Genomic DNA, 11,480 nt, shown 5'->3' with positions numbered 1-11,480 from the left:
TCCCACGCCAAACTGCCCCTCATCCGGCAATTCAGTTTGGGGCGTTTGTCAGAGGCGGTGATGCTGAACATCCCCCAGCCTTTTAAAGCAGGGCCACAGAGCATAAGAATTAAACTTCAATAATTGTCAACATAGGCGCAGAGCCTGGGAGCCTGCCCAGGGCTTCCACAGGCACTGCCGTCATGATTCACGCTCCAGCAGCGCTTGGAACTGAGGCCGGGGGTGGGGAGGTGGTTCTGCGCCGGAGAATCCACCAGAGATGGGAGCCGGAGCCCGACCCGCACTCGGCAGCCCCGGTGCGCACCCAAGCAGCGACGCGTCCTCCGCCAGGCTGCGAGTGGCTGGCTCTCCAATCAGGCCGCGGACCCCGAGCCGCCCGTCCGGCACGCGAGTGTGCGCGCCCGCGTGTTCGTGTGTCCGGGGGAGGTGAGGAGGCTCCCGTCTTAGAAAGAGCAGGCTTCTGGAACTCACCGCCCAGGCCAGCTGGCACTCGGTCCAGTCCCGCAGGCTGCAGACGGCCCTGGAGGGGGCGCCCTCGCCGAGCGCGCGCGCCCCACGCCACCGCCCCGGGCTCCTCCCCGGCGCCGCGCGGCCAGGTTCGCCTAGGCGGCCGCGGGCTCCGGCTCCCGGGCCCGCTCCCCACGGGCCGGCGGCGCTGGCCTGCCCGCCAGGCCGCCCCCGCCCGTCCGCGCCCCGCCCCGCTGCGCAACTCTACCCAAGTTGGAAGCCGAGCCCGAGCGGCGACACTCGCGCCGAGCGCACGGCGGCGGTGGAGGAGGAGGCGGCGGCGGCGCAGCTCAGGCGAGCCGAGGCAGGCGAGCCGAGGCAGGCGAGGCGGCGCCCGCACGGCCGAGCGCGGACCGCGGGGGGCGCCCGCGCCGGAGGCAGCGGGAGGAGGAGCAGGAGGAGGACGCGCGGCGGCGCCGGCGCCCTGCCCGGGAAAGTAAAGTTGGAGCCGGAGGCGGCGCGCGGGCGCGGGGGCCCCAAGGAGCGGCGGCCCGCGCCCCGGCGCGCCGAGCCCTAGCCGGCCGGATGGGAGGTGGAGCGCCCGGGCCGCCGCTGCCGCCGTCTGCAGCCTGCGTCCCGGCCGCGCGCTGGGGCCGCCGGGCCGCCCGGGCACGCCCGCTCGGGCGCCGAGTCGCCGTGGGCTCGCGGCCGGGGCGCTCCCCGTGAGCGGGGCCAAGGGCGGGGCCGCGCGAGTACCCCGGGACCTGTCCCCTCCCCCCCGACCCCCCCGCCGCCGCCGCCGCCGCCGCCGCGTCGCCGCTCTCTCCGGGCGCCTCCTGCTCTGCACTTACGCGTGCGGCAGCGGCGGGGAGCCAGGCAGCCACGCTCTCGGGCGCGCCGCTCGCCCGCTGAACCGCCACGGCCGAGGGCCGGCTGCTGGGTGCCGCGGTCCCAGGCGGGCGCGCCCGAGGAGCAGGCGGCGATGCGGGCGCCGACCCGGGCTGGGGGGCGCCCGAGCTGCCGCGGCTGCGCCCCGGCTCCAGGCGGGACCGCGTAGCTTGCGGGAGGACCATGGCGTCCCCGGCGCTGGCGGCGGCGCTGGCGGCGGCGGCGGGCCCCAACGTGAGCGGCGCCGGCGAGGGGGGCAGCGGCGGGGCCGCCAACGCCTCGGGGGCGGCCTGGGGGCCGCCCCCGGGCCAGTACTCGGCGGGCGCCGTGGCGGGGCTAGCGGCCGTGGTGGGCTTCCTCATCGTCTTCACCGTGGTGGGCAACGTGCTGGTGGTGATCGCTGTGCTGACCAGCCGCGCGCTGCGTGCGCCGCAGAACCTCTTCCTGGTGTCGCTGGCCTCGGCTGACATCCTGGTGGCCACGCTGGTCATGCCCTTCTCGCTGGCCAACGAGCTCATGGCCTACTGGTACTTCGGGCAGGTGTGGTGCGGCGTGTACCTGGCGCTCGACGTGCTCTTCTGCACCTCGTCCATTGTGCACCTGTGCGCCATCAGCCTGGACCGCTACTGGTCCGTGACGCAGGCTGTCGAGTACAACCTGAAGCGCACGCCGCGCCGCGTCAAGGCCACCATCGTGGCCGTGTGGCTCATCTCGGCCGTCATCTCCTTCCCGCCGCTCGTCTCGCTCTACCGCCAGCCCGACGGCGCCGCCTACCCGCAGTGTGGCCTCAATGACGAGACCTGGTACATCTTGTCCTCCTGCATCGGCTCCTTCTTCGCGCCCTGTCTCATCATGGGCCTGGTCTACGCGCGCATCTACCGGGTGGCCAAGCTGCGCACGCGCACGCTTAGCGAAAAGCGCGAGCCCGCGGGCCCCGACGGCGCGTCCCCGACCACGGAGAACGGGCTTGGCGCGGGCGAGAACGGGCACTGCGCGACCCCGCGCCGCCCGCGCGCCGATGTGGAGCCAGAGGACAGCAGCGTGGCGGCCGAGAGGCAGCGGCGCCGAGGCGCGCTGCGGCGGGGCGGGCGGCGGCGCGCGAGCGGCGAGGGGGCCTCGGACGGCGAGGGGTCGGGGCCCGGGACGGGGACGGCCGAGCCGGGCGCAATGGCTGCCGCGAGGTCCCCGGGCCCCAGCTGGCGCCTGTCGCGCGCCAGCTCGCGCTCCGTCGAGTTCTTCCTGTCGCGCCGGCGCCGGGCGCGCAGCAGCGTGTGCCGCCGCAAGGTGGCCCAGGCTCGCGAGAAGCGCTTCACCTTCGTGCTGGCGGTGGTCATGGGCGTGTTTGTGCTCTGCTGGTTCCCCTTCTTCTTCAGCTACAGCCTGTACGGCATCTGCCGCGAGGCCTGCCAGGTGCCCGGCCCGCTCTTCAAGTTCTTCTTCTGGATCGGCTACTGCAACAGCTCACTCAACCCGGTCATCTACACCGTCTTCAATCAGGACTTCCGGCGCTCTTTCAAGCACATCCTCTTCCGACGGAGGAGAAAGGGCTTCAGGCAGTGACCCGTGCACCCTACCCGGCGCAGAGATCCTGGACAGCTCCAGTGGAGGGGGCAGGCAGGCGTGGCCTCCCAGGAGAAAGTGGGAGCAACTTTCCCGGGGGACCCAGGGATGGATAGGCCTTCAAGGCGCAGGGGAGGGCGCTGCACGGCCGGAGGGAGGGCTGAGAGACTGCAGGGCCCCCGGGGAGGGGGAAGGAGAGAGGGGAGACCCCTCTGCCTTCCCGTCTCAGCAAGGGGCTGCTTCTGGGGCTGCAGGCCTGGATCCAACTCCGGGGGCCGCGCCGAGGTGTGGCTGTGAGCTGGCACACGCATCCTCCCAAGTTGGTGAGAAAGGAGCCTGCCCTGTCCCCCACCACAGGCCGCCATCCCATCCACCTCTGAGCAAGGGCTGACTTCCCGGGACCTCGCGGGGTGGCTTTTCTGGGGGAGGAAGGAGGGCACTGACCATCTTTGGTTACTGAAAGTATTTAAATGTTTGCCAAAAATGACTGACAGCCAAAACAACCAAACTCTTTTCTAAATAAACCTTTGTAATCTAAGTGGTGGGTGCAATAGTCAGTCCTTCAGACCCTCACCCTGCCCGACCTCCCACCAGAGGTGGCAGGAGGACACTCCAGGTCGCCAGATTCCATCCTCCCCTCTTGCATGAGAAGGAGGGGGTCTTTGCTTAAGGGTAGACTGTTTTACAGACTTACAAAATATATATTCAGAATTCTTGTGCTATAACTGGCCAAGAGACCAAGGAAATCAAAAGGCTCTAAATTAACTCCAAATTTAGATGCTGGAGGGCTGTCCTCCCTTCATAACCCCCTCCGCCCCCCGATCTGAGTCTAGGCTTCCCCCAGTGTAGCCCAGCCTTGCCCCCTTGCTCAGCCCTGACCACCCCCAGGGAGTCCATGCTCACCCCGCACTAAGGCTTGAGGAGAGAAGGAGGGAGAGTCAGGTATCAGAGAGGGTCCCTCCCTGGCTCTTCCAGCCCTCATCACAGAGCCCAGAAGCTCCTGGGATAGCTGGGGGGAGGGGCAGGAACAGGACCCCTGAGACACACACATACACGCACAAGCTTAGTGGGCCGGAGGGGCTCACGCCGGGATCCCTGCTGTGACCGTCCAATGCTCCTGTCCCTCTCTGTGCCCCTCCTGGCCTTCCTGTGTGTCACCCCTGTCTGCCAGCCTAGCTCTCTCCTGGATCACCACTCACCTGTCTTTGGCCTGGGGTGGCCATGGGTCTCTCTCTCGAGGAGAGGTCAGCCCTGGGTCCTGCATTTCAAGCCCCCGTGCCCTGAATCAGCAGGCCCCTCTCCTGGTCTGACTTGTCAGGGCTGTCCCTTGGAGAAGTCCTCCCCTGCAGCTGCCTGGCCTTATCACCCCAAGTTATGGGTCCACAGGACACCCCGACTGGGAAGAGCTCTCCCAGACTCGGGCAATGGTGGGGAAAGCGGTGGAGGAAACGGCCGGCCAAGGCCGATGGGAGCATCCCTGACCTCCCACCAGTGGGCAGGGGCCTGGACACGGTGTCCGTGTCGTAGGCCCGGCTCTGTTGCAGGATTACTGAGCTATCTCAGATAAACCCCTGCCCTCTCTGGGCCTCAGCACCCTTCCGGTGAAGTGGGGCAGGGGCTGAAACCTCAGGCCCTGCCTGGCCTGTAGTCTGTGGTCCAACTTGCTAGCTGAATGGCGGGGAGCAAAGAGGGGGAACTTTCCTTCAGGGAGAGCCTGGCCAACACTGGTATTGCCTCCCTGGGGCAATGGGGTAATGCCATACCCTACCCCCAGCTCTTGGGGGATGAACCCCGGGACTCCAGCAGGATCACGTAGCTTGGAACACGGCTCACGGAAGAATGTCAGCAAACCTCCTTTCTCTCGCCTAATCCCGAGAATTGCACCTTCCAGGACTGTGGCTGGGACTGCAGACGCCCGGTGCTTAATACCCCGTTCAGCCAACAGATGTTCACCACTTCATCGTAATTGCTGCCTGGAGAGACTTTCTTTTCAGCTGGATAAACAGAGACAGAACCTGGCTTCTCACCCCGCCTGCCGCAGGAAACGGGCCGGTCGCCTTGCTCTGGGTCTCTGGCTCCATCGACGAAGCGGGGGCGCTGACACCCCCCGAGGGTGCCCGTGGGCGCGGACTGCTCCCAGCGCGCTCCGGGAGCCGTCGTGCAGGGGGATCTCTCGGGGGTCCAGAGGAGGGGCCCGGACCTCTGCCCACCCTCGTCCAGCGGGTCCGTCCACTGCGCACCATCACTCGCGCAGGGCTCTCCTCTCTTAGGCGCGTCTTCGTGTCTACTCCACGGTGCCATCACTCTCAGCCCCGTCTGTGGCTGAGGAAATGGAGGCCCAGAGCTGACCACCTGGGCCAGGACCCACAGGCGTGATGGGGCAGAGCCAGCCACGAGCCCAGGATCGCCCAGGTCAGGAGAGCTCTGCCCCGAGCACCCCGGCTCCAGTCCTACGAGCACCGGCGATCTCTGGGCCTCGCTGATGGAGAAGCATTGTACACAGCCGCCTTCCTGCCTCAGGCTTCCCCTTGGCTCTCGGGAGATTTCCGGCAAAATAAAAAAACACCCACGACGAGATGAAGGAGGGCAGGCCCCTGAGCAGGGGATCAAGCGCTGCCCCCGGCTGGCCGGAGCCCACCGCTGATGTAGTTTTCACAGATGTGCGTAGATATACATTCTTATAAATTAATTCCTGTATTTTTTTAATTCAGTTGCTGAGTTTGTAGAAAAGGGGGAAAAGAATAATCCAAACATTCTGTTACAGCTCAGTATGGAATTCAAAAAAAAAAAAAAAAAAAAAAGAAAAACACTCGGAGCAGGCAGAATTGTTAACACTTTAGAAGAGCAGCTCCAGTCTTTGAATCCTGCCCCCAGCTCTGGGGGTGGGGGCTGAGGGATGGGAGAAAACCCGTTGCCGAGGCACTTGCTGGCGAGGAAGCGGTCCTTCCCGGCTGTGCTGGCAGCCGGCTATATTTTTATATCGCATCCGTCGGCAGGGCTCAGATATTCCAGCGCAGACTCGGATCAAAACACTCGGCGCCTGCAGGCCCGTCTTGAGCCTGGTTGGGCAGCTGCGGTGCTTTGCTGAGCCGAACCCCGGCCTCCCGTCCCCTGCAGCGCCCCCCACAGCCCTCCTCACGCAAGGGGGGAGGCAGAAGGCAGCCGGGCTGAAGATGCCCTGCACCCTGCCAGGCTAGGAGGGTACGAGTTCTGCGTTAGTAGAAGCCCAGCTCATTGGAGCTGAGGAGTAGAGGAGAATTGCGAGACCCTCACCGGGGACCCCGAGCCCCTGCTCTGGGTCTGCCATGAGCACGGCCAGGGGACCTCAGCATGCGCCCCGCCCCGCATGCCAAACAGAAGGTCAGCCTCCCATTTGACCAGCTGGACTGTTGAGATCATCAAATGCAGCTGGGTTGGGGATGAGGGTGAGGGGTTTGGATGGTAGAAACATCCAGTTTGCCTGAGAGGGACCCGGCAGGCACCCTAGGTCTAGCCCTCTGCATGACCCCCACCCCATCTCCCACCACCTGAAATAGGGTGCACATCCTCTCCTGGCTGGGTGGAGGCACGCATGTGAGAGGGTCCGTGACCTCCAGGCGGGGCACAGTGCCTCTGAAATCTGCCCAGGGAGCAGAGTCAAGTGCCAACCGTGAGCCAAAGGAAAGCCCTGGGGACCAAATGCATTTCTTCCTGCCAGAAGGATTTATGGCTGCTCCCAGTAAAAGCCTCGGGCACAATGGGATCGTTATGTCAAGATAAGGGATTGCCATGTAGGGCGGAGAGGGAGCGCTGGCCCAGAAAGCCCCGTTTAAGGGCATCTGCTTTCCTGGCTGAGCATAAAATGTGCCCTGAGCTTCCTGGCAGTGACAGAGAGGAAGGAAACAGGATGCGCACCTGCCGTGTGCTGCCAGGTTGGTAGGAGGAGCGGGGACCAGTGGGTCGGCCTCTGGAAGACCACCTGTAAGACCGCCTGTGCCGGGTGCCATCCTGCAGGCCACTGTGCTTGCGGGTGTCTGCCTGTAAGGCTGGGGACTTTGGGGACCACGCAGAACCCTAGGGGGGCATTCACACCATAGTCCCTGTTGGGGTGGGGGAATGGCCAGTTCCCAGCCGCCTGGATCCAGCCTCCATCACCAGCTGCACCAGACAAGGCCACTTCCTAGGCATCCCACCAACCCCCAGCCTGCGCCTCCCTGGGCCTGGCCCTGGCTCAGGACTGCGAGGGCTGAGGAGCAGGGCAGTCACGGGGGAGGGGCCTGCCTGGGGTCCGAGACTGTGGCCTCCTCACCCCAGTGTCAGGGTGAGTCTTCGGGGCCGCAAAGCCGACCTGGTACAAGTCCCCCATCCAGTCAAGCCCATGCTCTACCGGCTCTCAGGCTGGCACTCACCCACCCCAGGCCCCCGCTTTGTTTATTCTCTGCTTCTGCCAGGAGTGCCTTTCCCATCTTTTCCTGAGCTCCCCTCATAGGCCCTGCGAGACTCAGATCCGGCTTCACCCCCAGAAAACCTTTGGGAGCCCCCTCCAACCCCCCACCCTCCCCAGCTGCAGGTCCTGAAGCCTGGCTGGGCACGGCCCCTCCCCTTAGCGCAGGGAGCCCAGCATGGGTTGGGGGTGGGATGGGGGCAGAGAGACTCTGAACGCGGGGACAGTGTGTCATGACCTGGCCAGGGGAACGGCCAAGCAGGCCTCCCTCGGGGATGCAGGGCTGTCCTTCCTCTCCCACGATGAAGCCCCCAAGGATCATCCCTGGACGCCAAACCGGAGAGCCGCCCAGGGCATGTCCACCATGCCAGGACACTGTCTCGCAGGGCGTGCAGGGGGCGCTGAAGTGGACACCCTACACCCGCTCTCAGGCTGTTGGGGAGAAATTTCGAGCAGCAAAGGCAGGAGAACTGACCGCTGCTCGGGCCCCGGCTCGCGGGCTGGGCTCTGGGGCTGCGGGGGACCTTCCGCTGCATGTGCAGGCCCGGCTGCTGCAGCCGTCTGTTCAAATATTGGTGGGCGGGTTTTCCCCCCCATTTAATTAGCTCTTAACTGACCGTGCAGCAGCTTTGAAAACAGAAGAATCTTCATGCAGCCTTTGGGGGTGGGGCTGGGCTCCTGGGAGAGCTCTGGGTAGAAGTTACCCAATGGGTGGTCCGGTTCAGTAGCCCCCTCCCCATTTCACAGAGGGGCCCAGAGAGGGGAGTCGTTGCAGAGAATGATTGTGAGCCTGGCAGCCAGTGTTTGCTATGTGCCTTTTGCTTGCCAACTTTGGGCCGGGGCTCTGAGTGTTTGCTTCTCAGGATTCTGCCAGGTGGGCGTGGATGGTCCCATTTTACAGACAAGAAAACTGAGCTCCGGAGAGGGTATGCCGTGATGAGACGCTGCCTCGAAGCCAGACGCTGGGCTTTTCGCATTACTCCCCCCACCTTGTTGAAGCCCCTCCAAGCCCTCCAAGCAGATGTTAATTAGCCTCATTTCACAGAAGGGAAAACCAAGTCTTGGGTGTTCTGTGCACAGAATCGGCCTTTGAGCCATTTTTCCATCCTTTTCCACTGGGAACAACCCTTAGGTTAAATGTTACACCAATAAGATCTGACAGGGCCCAGGAATTACACATCTCTGGCGTCGCTTCCTTATTTTTGATGGAATCCGCCCTCTGAAACCTCAGCTGCTACATAAAACCCACCACATCCCTATCTCTTCATGATGTGAATAAGGGGCTGGCTTTGTTTTTATTCTGTCGGCTTAGAAATGATTCTGAATAATGAACCCGCTTTTCAAGATCACCCCACCCAGGATATAAAATGCCAAAATGTTTGTGGTGAAAAATAATTCGGTTACCTGTTTCCTAGAGTGTGCTGCTATCGCAAAGCGAATTGAAAGCAAAATCAGTCCTCTTTTAATTGGTTCAAATGAAACTGTTATTCAGAATTGGATTGCTTTTGTTCCTTTCCGCAAGGATTCAAGTAGAAGCAAAACAATGGAGTGATTCTCTCACTTTGGGCATTGCTCTGTAATCGACAGGGCCCAGCAGCCCCGAGCCTGGGCCCTCGCAGCCGGGGTTGGGATTTGCCCATCACGGCCCTGGGTAACTGCAAACATGCCTGCAGTCTGGTCCCGTGCCTGGCGCGGGGTAGGTGTCCCCGGGTGGCTATGGCTGGGCGTGCAGTGTGATGTCAGGCTTCCTGAGGCCCCAGCTGGGCTTGGGACCCGACTGAGCTGTGTGATCCCTGAGCCTCAGTTTCCTCCTCTGGAAAGTGGGCACAAGCCACAGCGTCCCCCCTTCTGTGGAGAGCCGGTGAGGACCTGGAGATCCCAGTGACAACTGTACCACGTAGGAGTGGAGAGCCTGCTCGGCCAGGCATCTCCCTTGGGCAGACCTAGCCCGGCTTTAGCCCCACAGGCATTTCCCACTGGGTTCTGGGGGCTGGCCACCGGAGGAGGTGAGTGGCTTCCGAAGCCCTGGGCACGGGGCGGGGGGTGGCAGGTTCACGGGCCCTCCTCTCCAGTGGTGGGACTAGCCCCTCAGGGGCGGGGAGGGGTCCTTGGATGGCAGGGGTTCTGGCCCTGTCGCAGGACAGAAGGGGGTGTTCAGGCCGGGCCACTGGCCTCCTCCAGGGCTTGTGGGCAATTGGAGCTCAAAGCACTCAGAGACCACCTGGACTCATTTTACTGATGGGGAAACTGAGGCTCGGAGAGGATCAAGCACTGGTCTAAGGCCACTCATCCACTCAGCGGCAGAGTCCAGGCCATGGGGTCGTCCTCCTCCCAGCTCCCCCTGTTGGCTCCCTAAGTAATCACAAAGCCACAGAGGGGAGGACAGCGGGGGCTTGGAGGGACAACCTGCCTAACCTCACCCTGTCCCCTCTGTGTTTGGGGCCATGAGGCCACAGCAGGAAGACGTAGGTGAAACAGCACAGGCTTCGGGATGGAGGAAACCCATAGGTCCCACCTCCCTGCCCCCAGCCAGTCTCCTCACCCTGGGGTTGCTCATCCCCTCCCTCCTACATACCTCCACTGATGGAGAGCTCACTACCTTCCCGAGACAATCCAGTCCTTACAAGCACTGCCCTGACTTTTTCGAGTTTTCCATTTCACGAAGGGGGAAACTGCCACCCTGAACTTTCAACCCTAGACCTTAGGATAAAATTCCAAGGAAATTTGGGGGCCAGAAGAACTCCAGCCAACCTTGCATGTATGTCTTTCCCCCTCTCCCTTGTTTTCTTTAAACCTGTTTTTGTGCCCATGCTGCGGCCAGAGCAGGCTTGCCTGTCAGTGGGCTCAATGCCAGGCCGCTGAGCAGCCGGGGTAGAGGGGCGGCCGGGAGGCCCGAGGAAGCCCTGAGCTGGGGTCATCTGGCTGTCACAGGTGGGTTCCCCTGGGCATCAGAGATGGGATCCCCTGGGTGTCAGAGATGGACTTACCAGAGGCAGGGCCGATTACATAATTTGTGGGCTCGGCGTAAGAAGCCAATGTGGAGTCCCAACTGGGGGATGGGGAGGCCACCCCTTAAGGAATTGTGACCTCAAAGCTTGGTATGCTCAGTACCCGTACGGGGGCGGGCAGGGGCCCTCACCAAGGCACCCTTTGCCAGCCAGGACAGGGTGACCTCTCCCTGCCTGCCCTGAGATGCTGCAGGACACCCAGCAGCCATCGCCCTCCCAGTGCCCTCACCCAGAGCCCCTCCAGGGCTGGAGGGTGACAGGGTGGGAGAGGGGAGTGGGCAGCAGGAACCCATCCTGGGGAGACGGAGGGAGGGGGCACACGCGGGCACGGAGCCCCCATCATCCCAGTGGACCTCACACAAATGCAACGTCAAAGACAGTTGTGGAGAAGGTTGAGAAGTTCAAGACGGCAACCACAGAGCATTGAGCCCCCAGCTGGGCCCTTTGGGGCCCTCCAAGCTCAGGCCCAGTGGGACATGCTGGTCACACGACAGGAGCATAACGGCTTTTCTCTGAAGGCGGCAGAAAATCCAGATCTGACGCTAATTCCAGCAGGACTTTGTCTCAAATGACCCAGATCTGTGAGGCGCCCGCAGTCACTCTGCCTCTGGTGCTCTGGCTGAGGTCACTGGGGGTGGAGGGGCATTCATTCATTCATTCATTTGTTGGTCCATCCAGTCGCCCACTTCACTCATTCAAGAAGCATATATGCGACCCCAGCTGCACGTGGGCATGTGGGAAACGCCAGTGAGATCCTATAAGAACTCAGTGCCCTCCTGTAACGATGATTGTCATTATGGCAAAAACAACGCACACTGATCATCATTCCTTTAAAAAACATCTGCTGAGAGCCCACAGCCCACCTGGAACCAGGTTAGCAAAATAAAGATACCCCCCTGCCGCCATGGAGTTTGCAGTCTTTGCGAGGACAGAGGCCACAGAACCACTCAAGCAAATATACCGTTACAAACTGTGCTGTGCGGTGTGCCGGTGACCTGACACTGGGAGAGCGGTGGGGCTGGGGGACCAGCTGAGGGCAAGCAACATCCTCCTGGCATGTCTGTTTGGGACACAGTCTTACCTGTAGATGTAGCAGCTGGAGCACGGGCTCTGGGGTTGGGCCTGTATCAATGTCCTGGGGCTGCCATAACTCG

General features: G+C 62.8%; 1 protein-coding gene across 1 annotated transcript; it reads left to right on the top strand.

The window, feature by feature from the left end:
- The first annotated feature begins 1,444 nt into the window (after positions 1–1,444).
- ADRA2C (adrenoceptor alpha 2C) lies at positions 1,445–3,433 on the top strand. The gene has a single exon (XM_059923667.1). It carries the CDS (start codon positions 1,519–1,521, stop codon positions 2,893–2,895), a length of 1,377 nt encoding a protein of 458 aa, XP_059779650.1. The 5' UTR covers positions 1,445–1,518; the 3' UTR covers positions 2,896–3,433.
- The last annotated feature ends 8,047 nt before the right edge of the window (positions 3,434–11,480 follow it).

This window comes from Balaenoptera ricei, chromosome 5 (assembly GCF_028023285.1).
Source record: "Balaenoptera ricei isolate mBalRic1 chromosome 5, mBalRic1.hap2, whole genome shotgun sequence".
In the NCBI taxonomy this organism is placed as follows: Eukaryota; Metazoa; Chordata; class Mammalia; order Artiodactyla; family Balaenopteridae; genus Balaenoptera; species Balaenoptera ricei.
Note: the sequence above shows the minus strand (reverse complement) of the source record. Positions and strands in the feature narration are given on the sequence as shown.